Raw genomic sequence first — 17660 nt, forward strand, 5'->3', positions numbered from 1 at the left:
AATGAGACAAAAAGACAAAGATATTCGAGCAGAAAGAGATTTTCGTGCAAGATTTTCGGGCAATAAAAGACACTGTTTTCAGTCAATCCTTTAATTTTTTTTAGCACAAATTTCGAGCAAATACTCAAAGTACACACTGTTTTCGAGCAAATATTACACTTTTCACAATTTTTCGAGCAAATTTGACTGAAAACACTTAATTCAGTTTGTTTTAAGTTCAAGTTGTTTGACTTTAAGAAAGAGAAAACCAATGCACGTGAAAACTTACACAAAAGTACAAGCTTATGCACAAAAGGACAAGTCCTTTGTCCTTTATGACACAAATCAAGGGATTATGTCAAGGATATGTCTTTTTCACACTTAAAACTATTGGGTAATAGCAATTTTGGTGGGAATTGACCAAGGGTCCAAAGTTTGGAGCCAAAACGGACTCAACACGTGGGTGAATTAACAAGGTTTTCGGGCAATAACCTTAGGGTTTCACTGTAGTGATGAAACCCTGAGAGGTTTTCGTGCAGATTCAAACCCAGCAGGGGTTTTCTAGCACCTGTTCTGGAAAAACTTAGGCAATTCGAGTGATTTTTTAAGCAGATTTAGCAGAGTTAGAGGGCAAAGCAGCAATGAATCAAGTAATTTTAGAGCCTTTAATTAATCTTAACACGAATGAAGAGAAAATTTTCAAGCACTTTTCGAATAAATCATGTAATAAAGTGACAAAATCATTGTATCTCAGTCATGGCAGCAGAAACATGAACATATGAGCATAAAATATGAACAAAGTACATGAACTAAGCCCTAAATTACCAGAAAACATCATGAATTTCATACCATTTTGACATACATATCGTTTTCATAAGAGAGAAACATGTTAATCATACTTAACAGAAAAATAGATATAACTTAGGGTCTGAAGAACTTTTTCGTGCATAAATCTTTAATGAATAGGCAAATCTGAGATAGAGCATGCAGAATTTAGTACTTGTTAAGCATTTAAGACATATTTCAAGCAGAAAAATAGATATACTTAACAAACAACAAACAAATTCGTGACCAAATAAAGAAAAATCGTGATACCTCAATCGAAGAGCACCAAACACTTCGAAACACGAATCTAGAAGCTTCAATCCTTGGATCTACAAGCAAGATAGCAAGTCCCGCTCTGATACCAATTGTTAGTCCCTAAAGAAGCCTAGATCGACCGGTTTGTGAGTGATTAGTGGGTTAGAAGTATTAGTTATTCAAGAACACAAGAGAGGAAATGATAAGTTGAGTAAGTGTCAAGATGGATAACTAGATACAATAGTTGTGGGGAGGTTGTTTATATATGACAACCTCTCTGGTTACAAAAGTTACATAGTTAACAAGGTAAAACAGTAAATACATTATAAATAAAAGATAAAACCGTGCGCCACTAATCTATTACATAAACATTTCTCAACAACTTGGGATATTTTGTTGTCTTGAAAAATATTTTCTTCAAAAATTTCCATGCATGTTAAATGCTGCACAATGTGTGCTAAACAAAGTGCTCCAGTGCATATGATTTAGTTTGGCTAGGTCGAGTTTGATTGGGATTAGATGAGTTACCGATGGTAGATTATAGAGACGAGATGAACTCGTCTATGTAATATTAGGTATTTGTTAGACATGTAAACATCAAAATTGCAAACAAAATTTACCACACAAACATATTTCACCGTTATAAATTCACCACACAAACAAAATTCACCCATTAGGTACTACTATTTGATAACTACTGTAACGTTTTACTCCGTAATTCCTAGGGTTTCAAATTTCAAATCTTGATCGTCGTTTCTCGATATCCGGTGCGTACATAACCCGCGAATTGAAGGCGGGAATCCAGTTTTTGAGTCTTCGCACACGGTTTTTAAAACCCTAATTTCACCCAAAGTTTTCTATTATTCGTAGATTTCGTATAAAAACCCCTCTTTCATACTTTTATTCTCTAATTTTATTTTTTATTCTCTCTCAAAAGGGAAAAAATGGAAAACTTGTTAGTTATGGAAACAACGAACGGCAATCATGTTATTGCCAAACAGGAAGAAGATGTAATTGATGATCAGAAGATGGATGTTGATGTAAAAGATGAAGCTTTAGATCTGAATGACGGTGATAAGGATGATGAACCAGAAACTAGGGTTAGGGTTGCTGAGTCAGAAGTAAAAAAGAAAACACGAAATAAAAAGGCGAAAAGAGGTAGGCCTAAAGGAGGTAGTAAAAAGACTGATAATCAGAAGGATTCTGTTATAAAAGAAGACGTTGATGAAAAAACAAAAGATGAAGACATGGTTGATCATCAGGAAACTGAATATCAAGAATCAGAAGGTAAATCTTCAGACTTGAACGATGATGATGATGGTAAACAGGGAACTAGGGTTACGGTTTGTGATACAGAAGAAGAAGTGATTGAAAAGAAAAAAAGAGGTAGGAAAGTAAAGACTGATGTAAAAGAAGTAGACGAAGATGATGATGATGATGATGAAGAAACAAAGGGAGATGACGTGGCTGATGATGAATCTGATAAAAATCAAGGATTTGGTAGCAGGCCTAAAAGAAGCTGCAGGAAGTCCAATTTTAACTATGCTGTTGATCCTTTTAAAGAAGTGATTCAAGCTTTAAGGAGAGGGTCCGGTGGTAATAAAAAACCGAGGAAGGAAAGAAAGAAGAAAGATGAAGAAGGGGATGAGGTGGTTAAAGGAGAGGAGATTAAGAGTGATAGAAGGCCTAAGTGTGCTAGCAGACATATGGTTCCTGATGAAAATGTATGTACTATTCTTTCTCATTTGGCCCCATTAAATATTTATATATCTGTATTTTACATTTTCATTTATTTATACTTGAGTAGTCATCAAGGGTGAACAGAGCTGTAGTCAAGGTAGACTAATGGACATGTGATGCATTAGGCTTGAGTGGGTTGGGTGCATTACATTATGAATGGTTAGAAGGCATTGATGGACCAAATATATAATTTTGACTCACAAGTTTGATGGTAAAGGTACTTTTTTTTTATAGTGATAATAAAATGTTAACAAAAATGTTAGTAATAATTTTTATTGCCAAGTTTATATTTTTAAGTATCAATGTGTTTTTTGGTTTTGTTGTGAATTGTGATGCTTCTAAAGGTCAAAATCTTGAATTGTCAAATAAAGTTTGACTAGCCAATGTTAGAATATTGGTGAAGTGGAATACATCTTTGTGTTATTACCCAAAACAAATTGTAACTTCAACCTACAATTTTATGTATCTGTTCGAAATATCGTGAATCAAAGTTACAACTTTACTGTAGTCAAGCCATACTTACTATAATACAATGCATACAACTGATTAGTAACATTATTTAACATTCATATGCTGACAGGGAGTCCTACAATATGTTCAATCAGTGATGTGTCATCAGTGTCAAAGGAATGACAAGGGCCGTGTTGTAAATTGTGGCAATTGTAAGACGAAGCGTTATTGTGTGCCTTGTATGACAACATGGTATATGTTTTTCTAATCACTCGAATGTTGTTTTTACATTAGGTTGATTTTGGTTATAAATCATACAGTATTTTTTAATTAGTCAACTATGCAGTAAATCTTTTGAACATAGCTATGATAATATGTTTAAAGGTACTTTGTATTAAAGGATGCTAATTCTTTTGTTTGTATGCAGGTACCCTAACATGACAGAAGATATGTTTGCTGAGCGTTGCCCTGTTTGTCTTGACAATTGCAACTGCAAATCATGCTTGCGCGATGTACACCCCAAAGTTGGTTCCTTCAACTGATAACTTATTGCTGTTTTAATTCTCATTTAATCTAATTTGGAATTGAAATTGAATTACTAAATCTGTTGTTGGCTGTTTATTAGGTCAAAGGGAAGATTGATTTTAAACCAAGTGATGATCAGAAAGTTCAGTATTCTATCTATATCTTACATGTCCTTCTTCCATTCTTGGAGCGTCTCAACAAGGACAACATGAAGGAAAAAATGCTAGAGTCTGAAATTCAAGGTACCTTTCATTAGTCATTTCAACTGCTTTTTTAATTTTTCTTTTATTAGCATATTAATTAACAGATAAAAGCAAATATGAATACGATGGTGCCATTTACCACCAGTTCTGCCCCAAACTGGACAGAACCAACAGCTAAGTATTCTGAAATGTTCCCAATTTAAGAAGTGATTGTTGAAAATGAAGGTTTCATTTAACTTTTTTTTTTAAACAGAGTGTCCTGTAGATGACGTAAAGTTGAAGAAGGCAGAATGTAAGCAGGACGAGCGCGTATACTGGTACGATTATAATTGTTGTACACATATGTCTAGATTTTTGTTACTGATAATAAAGGGTTCATGTGCTTTTGTATGCAGTAACTGCTGTAAAACCTCAATTTTTGACTTGCATAGAAGTTGCTTAAGTTGTAATTATGATCTTTGCCTTAAGTGTTGCTGGGAATTGCGTGATGGAAACCTTAAGGGAAACAAGGAAGATATCAAATATGATTTTACAGATCCAGGTGTTGAATATCTGCATGGTGGGCCTTATAAACTGGTTACAAAACATAAAACAAGACATGAAACGATGACTGCAGTACCTAATAAGAAGACTAAAACTGAGTGGAAGTCTTTGGATGATGGCAGAATTCCTTGTCCTCCAGAAAGTATTGGTGGTTGTGGACATGGAGTATTACAGTTGATGTTCATTGAGAACGAAGACCGTGTTTCAACATTGTTGAAGAATGCAAAAGAGCTTTTAAAGAAGAACAAATTGGAGGAAGATATGCGGAAGATGCCTAAAAAATGGTGTACATGTTCAGGTTTAATAAATGAAAATGATGCTGATGAGCAGTTACGTAAGGCTTCTTCGCGTGAAAAATCGAATGACAATTACTTGTATTGTCCACGAGCTATAGACATTAAATCTGGGGACTTAAAACATTTTCAGTGGCACTGGTCAAAAGGTCAGCCTGTAATAGTCAGTAATGTTCTTGAAACCACACTTGGGTTGAGTTGGGAGCCAATGGTTATGTGGCGTGCTTTTCGTCAGATATCAAATGTTAATCATGACACACTTTTGGATGTCACTGCTCTTAATTGTTTAGATTGGTCTGAGGTAATGTTATATATTATATAGTAATAAATTATAAAATTTATTTGGTTCTAGAAGCCTTCTGATTAAGCTTTTGATGATATGCAATGCAGGTTGATGTCAATGTTTGTAATTTTTTCAAGTGTTATACGGATGGTCGATACGAAAAGAATGGGTGGCCAGAGATCCTTAAGTTGAAAGATTGGCCTCCATCAAATTTGTTTGAAGAACGTTTACCCCGTCATGGTGTTGAGTTTATATCTTCTTTACCTTTTAAAGAATATACACATCCTCGTGATGGTTATCTTAATCTTGCTGTCAAGTTGCCTGAAAAGTCTTGCAAACCAGACATGGGTCCTAAAACATATATAGCTTATGGTGTTGCTCAAGAATTAGGGCGTGGTGACTCTGTTACCAAACTTCATTTAGACATGTCTGATGCGGTATGTTTTTTTTTAATTGATTTATCTGCTTATATTAGGTTAAAAGAATGATCATTTGTATTGTTTTATATCCTTTCTTTTGAATCGAAGTTTCTCATTAGTTCAAAATATTTCATTTTAATTATCTTTTGTTTTTTAATGGCTGTTTCAAGTAGTATGAGAAGAAATTGGCTCACTAGTGCCTTGTTTTTGCGGTTTTTAATACATATTAAAAAAACTTGAGAACGTTTATGCAGTCAACTCATGAAAGATCTTGTAAGAAAGTTATTGTAGTGTTGGCTGGACACACTATTCGACCCGACTCAACCCATTTGGACCCGACCCATTCGACCCGTTTGAAGTTTGAGACCCTTTCGACCTATGACCTGTTTTGACCCAAACCCATTTGGGCCTCGACCCAACCCAACCCGTTTGCCACTCGGTATTTACTGTTTTTATATTAGGTTAAAACAATGATGATTGGTAGTTGGTATTGGTTTTAATCCTTGTTTCTCATTAGCTAAAAATATACCTTTCTTATTATCTTTGGCGTTCAAATGGCTGTTTTAAGTGAATTGAAGTCTAATAGTATATGTTGGGTAACTAACATGTAGGTGAATGTGTTGACTCACACTGCAACTTGGACCCTTTCCTCTGATAATCTTCAAAGCATAAAGAGATTAAAAAAGAAGCACGAGGCTCAGGATTGTAAGGAACTATCCGGAGTCCATAATAATGGTAACAGAACTGTTCAATTAAATGGACATAAGATAAAGGAGGTAGTAAGTGACGGGGCCGAAAGTACAACTGACAACAGTCAAGAAGAAGATGAGGTAAAGAGAAAGGATGTTTCAAATAGCAGGACAAGACAAAGTGCTAGAAAGAAATCGAAGTCTGTTGAAGCTGAGAATTCGTCTTATACTGAAGAATCTAGTAGCGATGAGCAGACACAAGACATGGAACTTGATAATTCTGGGACTTGTGTTGATGGACTGAATCTTGAAGAGGGTGGCGCGTTGTGGGACATTTTTCGGAGGGAAGATACTCCTAAATTGGAAGAATATCTTAAAAAACACTTCAAAGAGTTTAGACATGTTTACTGTCGTCCACTGAAACAGGTGATCCCCTACATGTTTTTAAAATGAGAAAATATCTATATTTGATTTGATGTTGAAATGAGCAATTATAACAGAGTTATGTTATTTGTCTGTATAGCATTGCAATTTTGTTGTTCTCTAAACTGTTCTGCTGTATTTTGTTGCTTTAGGTTATACACCCAATTCATGATCAAACATTTTACTTAACTGTGGAGCACAAAAGAAAGCTTAAAGAGGAGTTTGGTGAGTATGCGTTTGCCAAAAAAAGCCTTACTTTAGTAATTAAAAAATATATCTGATTTTTCTCATTTTTTATATAAGGAATTGAACCGTGGACATTTGTCCAAAAGCTTGGAGATGCTGTTTTTATACCTGCTGGTTGCCCTCATCAAGTTAGAAATCTCAAGGTACGCATTAACTTATTATTATAGTTTTTAGATTATTTGCACTAATTCTCTTAGAGAATATTAAAATTTTTATTTATTGGGTCCATGGGACCTCCATATTTTGTTTAATGCTACTGCGATCAATCTTGCTTTATGAACTTTTAGGTTGAATATACATATATTATTTATTTTACTTTATTAGCAGAAGGTCTTATTTCATTAAACTGAAAGTCGTATTTTAGTTCAAGCTGTTTACAAACAAAAGTAGGGGTGTTCTTTAGTTTGGTTTTGGGTTTGTTCGGTTTAATTGGTTTGGTTTGTTTATCGGTTAAATCGAACAAATTGAACCGATAAATTTCATCCCTTCAAAAGTCACATGGTTCATGAGAAGATGAAGTGTTTTTTGTTTTTAAACTATTCAATGCTTATGTTCAAACTCAATTTTCTACAAAAATCAAAATTTATGGTAAAAAAATAATGAATGAGTATGCACGTCCAAAGTATTTCAAACGATCCTACAAACAATCTCTTGACATGCTTACCATCAGCTTCTTGATGTTGTTCGTACGCTTTTATGTGTGAAGCTCTTGTTACTGTAGTACATTTGATGAATACATTATCCTCTCCCACATTTAACTTTCCCAACTTTTACTTGGGTTTTTGGTTAGAACCTAAAACTTTTTGAAATTCATACTTTTGGCAGTTCAAGCCCACACCAGAGCAGCCCAACAACTCTTAGCCTATAAATGAAGGCTTATAAATAATGTAGGTTAGGGTGAGAGAGGGAGTCATCAATTAAGTGTGTTTTGTGTATTCAGAGTAGCCCAAGAACTCCAAGCCCAAGCCCATGATGAAGGCATTGGGATCCCTGCTTGATGAAGGGGATATCGAACAATACATCATGGAATTTTAGGCACTCTCTGTTCTAATCCCTGCCCTATCCATGATCAATTCGAAGAACAAGTAATCAGTACGTACGTGAATTACATAATGAGGTCCGGAATTGGTTACGTATGGTGAATCCAAATTCTTGTGACAAAGAAATGGATTTTGCTCGTCATGTCCCCATCACCACCGCTCATGGGAGAAACAGAATCACAAAGGTAAGTTGGCCCTGCATTTGGTGGATCTTCTCAAAATTATGAATGGAGAGCAAACTTACTTAAGTAATAGGTCATTACCACTATCATATTCTTCTACCCAATTTAAATAACCTTAATTAACAAACATACCCATTGCCCTATGAGGCCCAAATCCACAATTACTACCTGTCCCATACTAATGCACCATCTACTAAACCTCATTTTACCTAAATGCACCATCTACTAAACCTCATTTTGCCTATCTTAATAATCAAATGACCCATTCCTATTAGCCCATTTATTCAAGCCATCCAAAAAGTGATTTGTCCACCTATTATAGCCCAAATTCACCCAAACCCAATTCTATCCAAGCCCAACCACAACCCAATTCCATTTTGACCTAATCTCAACCCAACACATCTAATGCAGTTGTTGTAACACATAACATAAAGCAATAATCAAAACTTGAATGGAAAGAATGTCGACGCAAACGGTTTTGTTTCAAAAAGAAAGATGGATGCTAGAAAATTATCAATTTGTGGCACAAAAAGTTTTGGGGCTGGTTATGACTACATACATAAGAAAGATAGTATATGGGTTTTGTTAACGTGCTTGTTTATAATTACGTACATAAACAAAAAATGAAATCGGGAGAAAAGTAGTCTTTGTTTTTGATATTGTAAAGGAGCATAGGGCTGCGTATGCTATGAATCGTTTCTACAGATACGACTATGAAGAATTTTAGTCTAAAGGAGCTAATGAAATGGTCAATTATCTTAGAGATTTAATTTCTAAAAACGCTGGTTGAAAAACGTGGGAAGTAAAAAGCGCGTTGAAAAACGCTGGTCGAAAAACCCGTGTAAAATAACGTGCCTTGAAAAACACGGGTCGGAAAATGTGCCTCGGAAACGCGCGTCAAAATCGCGAGTTGAAATCGCACGCGCCTCGATTTAATTCTAGTAGGACCTAATTGGGTCAAGGATATGACCCATTAATCTTTTCAAAGAAGTTGGGCTTTGATGAGGTTGGACTCATTTGGGTCTTCAAGTAAATCCAATGGACCCCTTTTTGAAGCTTTGGGTCTTAACTGCCAGTTCTAGTTAAACTACACGAAACTATTTGACTACTTTTAGATCATACCTCTCTCGACATACACACCTAATTTCCCGACTTCAAGCTTGATAAGAAGCATGTTTTTCATGGCCTCAATATTGAGATAGAACAAGCCTCCATAGTCGTCCAAGCTTACACCCGAGCAGCCCAAGAATTCTAAGCCACTGAATGAATGCTCGTATTAATTTTGTAGGTTATGGTGAGAGGAGTCATGAAATAAGTGTGTTTTATGTATTCGGAGCAGCCCAACAACTCCAAGCCCAAGCCCTAGCCCAAGCATATGAATGAAGGCTCATATAAATAGTGTAGGTTAGGGTGAGAAAGGTAGTCATGAATCAAGTGTGTGTTTTGTGTATTCGCTGTAAGCTCGTTGAACAACTCAACAACTCCAAGCCCAAGCCCATGAATGAAGGCTCATATAAATAGTGTAGGTTAGGGTGAGAGAGAGAGTCATGAATTAAGTGTGTATTTTATGTATTCGGCTATAAGGAGCTTGGGCGGAAGTTGCAATTGTATGCTTCTTCTCCAATTGGGCAATGAGGTACCCTTTGAAGATCTTAATTGATTTTGTAAGCTTTATTTACAATAATAATATATCTTCATCTTTCCATCATTCTTCGTTATTATTCAATCACTATTTTACATATACAAATCTGCAGCTATTTTGTTTCTAATCAAACACATTAATCAATAATCACATAGCTGATTCAGTCAAATGTGCCTTCCTTGAATATTCTACTCTTCAATAATGTTTTTTTTCGTTGTAAAATGATTTTTGTATAATGTTCCCAAAGTAAGTGTGCGTTTAATAAAACTGAATGATTTAATGCTGAATGGTTCATAATATGAATGATTCAAAAGTTCATGAAGTTGCTTCTGAATGAAGATAGCATAATAAACGAATTATGTGAATGATGTAAAATCAGCTTATTAACCTTTGACATGATTAAAACTACAATATAGTTGTTTAATAAGTGTTCTTGATATAATTTAAAAAGCATGTCATTCAAAAAATTAGTGAATGATGAACCATTGAGCACCACTTGAGCACCACTTGTTTAATAAGTGAATGATGAACCATTGAGCACCACTTGTCATTTAAAAAATTAGAAAATAAACGCGGAATGCTGAATGGTTCAACATTCGGCGCTTAACCATTCAATTAAGAGGTAAACAAACCTACCCTAAGATGTAATTTGGTATTCAGTAATGTATTTTTATCAATGAATTCATTCTTAGCTCATATACAAAGATCATGTTTCATCTACTACATTAGCTATGATTCTGGTAAAACATAGCTAATGTAACAAATGTAGATGTAAAAATACCAGAACGATGAGGAAATCACAAGCCGTGAGCCTCTCGACCTTAGAGATTGTTGTTGATGAGGTTCTTGCACATGCCGTTGATCCGATTGATATGATGCTGACTCAACTCCAACAAGTGATTGAAAAGTAAACTCCTTGATAGGTATGGTTTTGAAAATTCTACATCCTATGCAACTACATTGTCTATTGATTCTATTTCATCAACGTATAAACAGACGATGTAACATTCATGTTGGCAAAAAATCGTTAATAGTGAAATTTATGCACTTGAAGAAAATCAAGCTTGATGTGGTACAATGTCTTCCATTGTGAAACCTTTAGTAGCAAGTTTGTTTTTTTTTTTAAAAAACTTTGTGCCAATAGGTCTATTAATCCTTATAAGGCTTGATTAGTTGTTTTTGGGACTTAAACAAGAATATGGTTTAGATCATTATGAAACTTTCTCATGACTAGTGTTGGAACCATATTAGTCATTGTCTCCTTTCAATCATGGCTTTTACATTAAATGGTTGTAAAATATCTTTATACCCCATTTCTGAATTTTTTTTGCCTTTTTCATTTGAGAGGCCAACGATCACCGTGTAATCAAATTTCCACGTCTCCTTGACCATGCACATTGCTGATATCTTCACCAAACCTTTGGCACGTCAACATCAACCTCATGTGTTTTTGTTGACAAATTGATGCTTACCATTGTAGCAACATCAATTTGATTTACAAATTGATGCTTACCAATGTAGCAACATCAATTTGATGGGGTATGTTTAAAAAATCTTGGCTGATTTTTTGTTGACAAATTGATGTAGCAACATCAATGTAGCACGTCAACAACTCAACATCAACCTCATGTGTTTTTGTTGACAAATTGATGCTTACCAAGGTAGAAGGTTTTTCATGTTCGGGCTACCCGGGAGGGCGAGTAATCCGACTCCATACTCTAATGTAGTACACAACCCAACAAGATTAGTCCCCAGCTGTTTCCAACCCATCCCTGGCATCCACTAAATATTCGTCATAGACGGGATTCAAACCTGAGACCTTTTGCAAAGAATTCAGGTCCCCAACTAAATAGCTCATTATTCCATTTGGGTTTCCTTTCTGCTTTCACCGGTTAATGGTCCACTTTCATAAATATACAAGCATAATGAGTTAAAGTTCCTATATATGCATGTAAAAAATAGGTGAAAAACAAGAAATAAAACTGTAAAATATAGTAATGATAATGATATATCTTAAACCACACGTTTTATGTACGGTGACAATATAATTGGGACAGAATGAGTAATTAGTAGTAATATTATTTGCTCATGTTAAACATTCTCTTGACATTGTATCATGGCAGTCATGTTTAAAAGTGGCGTTGGACTTTGTTTCTCCTGAAAATGTTGGTGAATGTATCCGGTTAACAGAGGATTTTCGCGTTCTACCACAGAATCACAGGGCCAAAGAAGATAAGTTGGAGGTACCAATGTCTTTTTTCCAAGTTATAGCTTAGTTTAGGAGAATGGTAAAAGACTAGTTGGCTTACAAGAACACTGAGTTAATTCCATTTATATTATATTGTTTTGTTGTAAATTAAAATGGTTTAATTGCTTTATGCTTGTATTGGCAGGTGAAGAAAATGGCACTTCATGCTGTGGATGCAGCTATTAAGGACTTAACTAATCTTAACGAAACCAAGTAAGCTTATGTATTTTATACGATTTCATTGTCATGGACTAATAAAACTCAAGAATATGGACCGTTAATATATTTGGCTTGCTGGTTATCATTTTTTGGCTGACTGGTGAAAATTTTAAAACAATGTTTTGAATATCTAATTATTCAATTGAAGACTGCTAGGTTTTTTACTGAATTAATTGTCCCGAAAAAATAGTACTTTTTTTTTGGTTTTGTTGGTTTCAACTTGATGAAAATCTCCATACCATGCTTGTTTTCTTTTACTATGTTGTTTATGAGTGCTGATTATGTATGATTTAGTGCTGGTTACATTTTTGTGGTTGTGTTTCACTAATGGATACTTTGTTGATATATTATTGCAGAAAGGGGAAGGCAACAGGTCGTACAAAGAAATCAACAATGACTTGATCTGTGTTTATGATTCCATAATATTATATTTTGATATTTTAGGTTTTAAACCAAACTCTTGCATAAATTCTTTCAAGTAATATCTGTAACTTATCAACTAATCACGTAACGTGATGTTTTTGGCTCTTTTTTGAGAATGATATATGGAAGAATATGCAGGTTTTGTTTGGAATATTTTTGTTTCTTTTTTTGATCTAATTGTTATCTGTACTAGTGCCAGCTAATTAAAGTTTGTACTCTTTAAGCTAAGGCCATTAAGCGTCAATCATCTCAACACTGTTGTAGCTTTAATCAAGCCTAGCTTTTTTTTTTTCTTTCTGCTTAGCCAGTTACTGTTTATAGTTTTATACATTGTGAATTTCAAGTCATCTTTCTAAATCTATTACCATAACAAAATTTGGTAATAGTTAACATCTATTACCCTAACAAAATTTGGTAATAGTCAAAACATCAGGCAACACGAATTAATAGAAGCATATATTTTATCAATCCCGATATCAATATTCATCTCATAGATTTGATCAATATTCATGTATATCCCAAGCCTGATGACGACTTTACTGTATGAAAATAGTCATACACTTCCTGCAATACATACGTTCAACTGTTCAAGATCAATTACTTCATAAATTATGAGCATTAATTTCGATCGTCACTAACAATCAAGTGATCATTATAAAAACCCATATATATATATATATATATATATATATATATATATATATATATATATATATATATATATATATATATATATATATATATATATATATATATATATATATATATATATATATATATATATATATATTCATACTTATTTCTATTATAGATCATTTGGTGAAGATGCATAAACTTTTTTTTTTTTTTTTGAAAAGCAAGTAGAAACTTTTATTGATAACTCAAAAAAGTACATGGTCCTAAAATCTATACAATATTTTACCATGCGACGGAAGTAAATAGAAATTAATACAATCGGAAGCCTATACTAAACATGGTCGAGGGGCCACCGACACCACGGCACTTGTATAGTACTAGCTGAAAAGGGAGCAACCAACAGTACCGCACTTGCGATGACAAAGCTGGAGGCTACTTTTCATTTAACCAAGTGAGAGTGGAGACCCTAAACTAGTTTAAAATAGGCATGTGGATAAACCGTGTATGGTCCGATATTGACAAAAAGATATTGAGTTATCCAATTCCCGATCTATATACGTTTGGGGGATGTGTAGTAGGATGTGTTAATTAACCATTGGTGCCACACTATTGGTGATTTTTTTGTTCTTTTTGATATCCATGCGAATATTTGAGTTTGGATCTCGAATAGTATAGTGGTGGCGTTCCATTCCTTTTTGTTGAAGACTTTGATGTTACGGTATTTCCAAATGATGTAGATCGATGCCCACTTAGTGGCTTGCCAAATACGTGCACCGATTTGAGTTGTAGCAAAGGGTTGATCGCCTAGTGTAATGTCGTGGAATGTGGTGAAGGAATTAATGGGTTGATTCCACCATTTTAATATAGATGTCGAGACGGTTGTAGTAGATGGACAATGATAGAGAATATGATCAATGGTTTCGATGAGCGAGTTGCAAAGTGGGCAAAGAAGAGAGTCAAGATCTATGTTGCGTTTGTCGAGTTCTGCACGCGTTGGAATTCTACCTCGAATTATACGCCACAAAAAGATATTGATTTTTTGTGGTATTAGTTTGTTTCTAGGTGTCGCTATATGGTTGGTAGGGTTTTGGAGTTTTAGGTTGTCGAGGAGTGAAGCAAGAACTTTTGTTGTGAAGATTCCGGATTGATCTAAGTTCCATTTCCATGTGTCCGGTTAGTCAGTCAGCTTAATGGAAGTAAGAAGATTATTTAGTTCCGTTAATTCGTTGAGAGCCCTTCCGTTTGGTGGTCGTGTCCAATTCCATGAGATGGTTGTCGAAGATTCGTTTGATGTGAGTCGATCCGATACCGTTGCTACTTTGTTGGATTCAAGCATGAAGAGTCTTCGAAATTGTGTACAAAACTTTTCCGTTCCGCACCAGTTATCTAACCAGAAATTTGTTTCTTTTCCATTACCGATGCTTTTGGAGATCGAAGAGGAGAAGTTAGCTCCAAGGTTGTCTGCTATTTTTCCGGCTTTAATGATCTCGTTCCAAATTGTGCGACCTGTAACATTTCTAGATAAAACATTAGTACAAACCCCCGCCCCCTTCCCCATATATGCTCGATATGATTTTAACCCAAAGTGCATTCTTCTCATTGTGAAATCTCCACCACCATTTGAAATGTCCCGTTCTTATTGATTAAAAACGTTCCATATTAATTGATTTCGTTGCGAGGTTTTGACCTCTATATGAGACGTTTTTCAAAGACTGCATTCATTTTAAAACAAACCATAACCTTTATTTCATCAATAAAGGTTTAAAAGCTTTACGTAGATTATCAAATAATGATAATCTAAAATATCCTGTTTACACACGACCATTACATAATGGTTTACAATACAAATATGTTACAACAAAATAAGTTTCTTGAATGCAGTTTTTACACAATATCATACAAGCATGGACTCCAAATCTCGTCCTTATTTAAGTATGCGATAGCGGAAGCTCTTAATAATCACCTGAGAATAAACATGCTTAAAACGTCAACAAAAATGTTGGTGAGTTATAGGTTTAACCTATATATATATCAAATCATAATAATAGACCACAAGATTTCATATTTCAATACACATCCCATACATAGAGATAAAAATCATTCATATGGTGAACACCTGGTAACCGACATTAACAAGATGCATATATAAGAATATCCCCATCATTCCGGGACACCCTTCGGATATGATATAAATTTCGAAGTACTAAAGCATCCGGTACTTTGGATGGGGTTTGTTAGGCCCAATAGATCTATCTTTAGGATTTGCGTCAATTAGGGTGTCTGTTTCCTAATTCTTAGATTACCAGACTTAATAAAAAGGGGCATATTCGATTTCGATAATTCAACCATAGAATGTAGTTTCACGTACTTGTGTCTATTTTGTAAATCATTTATAAAACCTGCATGTATTCTCATCCTAAAAATATTAGATTTTAAAAGTGGGACTATAACTCACTTTCACAGATTTTTACTTCGTCGGGAAGTAAGACTTGGCCACTGGTTAATTCACGAACCTATAACAATATATACATATATATCAAAGTATGTTCAAAATATATTTACAACACTTTTAATATATTTTGATGTTTTAAGTTTATTAAGTCAGTTGTCCTCGTTAGTAACCTACAACTAGTTGTCCACAGTTAAATGTACAGAAATAAATCGATAAATATTATCTTGAATCAATCCACGACCCAGTGTATACGTATCTCAGTATTGATCACAACTCAAACTATATATATTTTGGAACCAACCTCAACCCTGTATAGCTAACTCCAACATTCACATATAGAGTGTCTATGGTTGTTCCGAAATATATATAGATGTGTCGACATGATAGGTTGAAACATTGTATACGTGTCTATGGTATCTCAAGATTACATAATATACAATACAAGTTGATTAAGTTATGGTTGGAATAGATTTGTTACCAATTTTCACGTAGCTAAAATGAGAAAAATTATCCAATCTTGTTTTACCCATAACTTCTTCATTTTAAATCCATTTTGAGTGAATCAAATTGCTATGGTTTCATATTGAACTCTATTTTATGAATCTAAACAGAAAAAGTATAGGTTTATAGTCGGAAAAATAAGTTACAAGCGTTTTTGTAAAGGTAGTCATTTCAGTCGAAAGAACGACGTCTAGATGACCATTTTAGAAAACATACTTCCACTTTGAGTTTAACCATAATTTTTGGATATAGTTTCATGTTCATAATAAAAATCATTTTCTCATAATAACAACTTTTAAATCAAAGTTTATCATAGTTTTTAATTAACTAACCCAAAACAGCCCGCGGTGTTACTACGACGGCGTAAATCCGGTTTTACGGTGTTTTTCGTGTTTCCAGGTTTTAAATCATTAAGTTAGCATATCATATAGATATAGAACATGTGTTTAGTTGATTTTAAAAGTCAAGTTAGAAGGATTAACTTTTTTTTGCGAACAAGTTTAGAATTAACTAAACTATGTTCTAGTGATTACAAGTTTAAACCTTCGAATAAGATAGCTTTATATGTATGAATCGAATGATGTTATGAACATCATTACTACCTTAAGTTCCTTGGATAAACCTACTGGAAAAGATAAAAATGGATCTAGCTTCAACGGATCCTTGGATGGCTCGAAGTTCTTGAAGCAGAATCATGACACGAAAACAAGTTCAAGTAAGATCATCACTTGAAATAAGATTGTTATAGTTATAGAAATTGAAACAAAGTTTGAATATGATTATTACCTTGTATTAGAATGATAACCTACTGTAAGAAACAAAGATTTCTTGAGGTTGGATGATCACCTTACAAGATTGGAAGTGAGCTAGCAAACTTGAAAGTATTCTTGATTTTATTTAACTAGAACTTGTAAAATATATGAAGAACACTTAGAACTTGAAGATAGAACTTGAGAGAGATCAATTAGATGAATAAAATTGAAGAATGAAAGTGTTTGTAGGTGTTTTTGGTCGTTGGTGTATGGATTAGATATAAAGGATATGTAATTTTGTTTTCATGTAAATAAGTCATGAATGATTACTCATATTTTTGTAATTTTATGAGATATTTCATGCTAGTTGCCAAATGATGGTTCCCACATGTGTTAGGTGACTCACATGGGCTGCTAAGAGCTGATCATTGGAGTGTATATACCAATAGTACATACATCTAAAAGCTGTGTATTGTACGAGTACGAATACGGGTGCATACGAGTAGAATTGTTGATGAAACTGAACGAGGATGTATTTGTAAGCATTTTTGTTAAGTAGAAGTATTTTGATAAGTGTATTGAAGTCTTTCAAAAGTGTATAAATACATATTAAAACACTACATGTATATACATTTTAACTGAGTCGTTAAGTCATCGTTAGTCGTTACATGTAAGTGTTGTTTTGAAACCTT

The 17660-nt window shown here is 34.1% G+C and overlaps 1 protein-coding gene across 5 annotated transcripts; it reads left to right on the plus strand.

The window, feature by feature from the left end:
* The first annotated feature begins 1833 nt into the window (after nucleotides 1-1833).
* On the plus strand, nucleotides 1834-12712 carry LOC139877715 (lysine-specific demethylase JMJ26-like). Of its 5 annotated transcripts, none has more exons than XM_071865143.1 (13): nucleotides 1834-2783; nucleotides 3380-3501; nucleotides 3677-3773; nucleotides 3875-4016; nucleotides 4231-4294; nucleotides 4373-5114; nucleotides 5204-5533; nucleotides 6127-6630; nucleotides 6780-6852; nucleotides 6931-7016; nucleotides 11861-11980; nucleotides 12131-12198; nucleotides 12649-12712. In XM_071865143.1, the coding sequence occupies exons 1-13, from the start codon at nucleotides 2004-2006 to the stop codon at nucleotides 12653-12655; spliced, it is 3135 nt and encodes a 1044-aa protein (XP_071721244.1). In that variant the 5' UTR covers nucleotides 1834-2003; the 3' UTR covers nucleotides 12656-12712. The 5 variants fall into 5 exon arrangements, 3 of the variants coding, with proteins under 3 accessions (XP_071721244.1, XP_071721242.1, XP_071721245.1); XM_071865141.1 differs by having other exon boundaries at nucleotides 12561-12656; XR_011768736.1 differs by lacking the exons at nucleotides 12131-12198; nucleotides 12649-12712 and adding an exon at nucleotides 10467-10660 and having other exon boundaries at nucleotides 11861-11983.
* The last annotated feature ends 4948 nt before the right edge of the window (nucleotides 12713-17660 follow it).

The sequence above is a fragment of the Rutidosis leptorrhynchoides genome, chromosome 11, assembly GCF_046630445.1.
Source record: "Rutidosis leptorrhynchoides isolate AG116_Rl617_1_P2 chromosome 11, CSIRO_AGI_Rlap_v1, whole genome shotgun sequence".
Taxonomy (NCBI): Eukaryota; Viridiplantae; Streptophyta; class Magnoliopsida; order Asterales; family Asteraceae; genus Rutidosis; species Rutidosis leptorrhynchoides.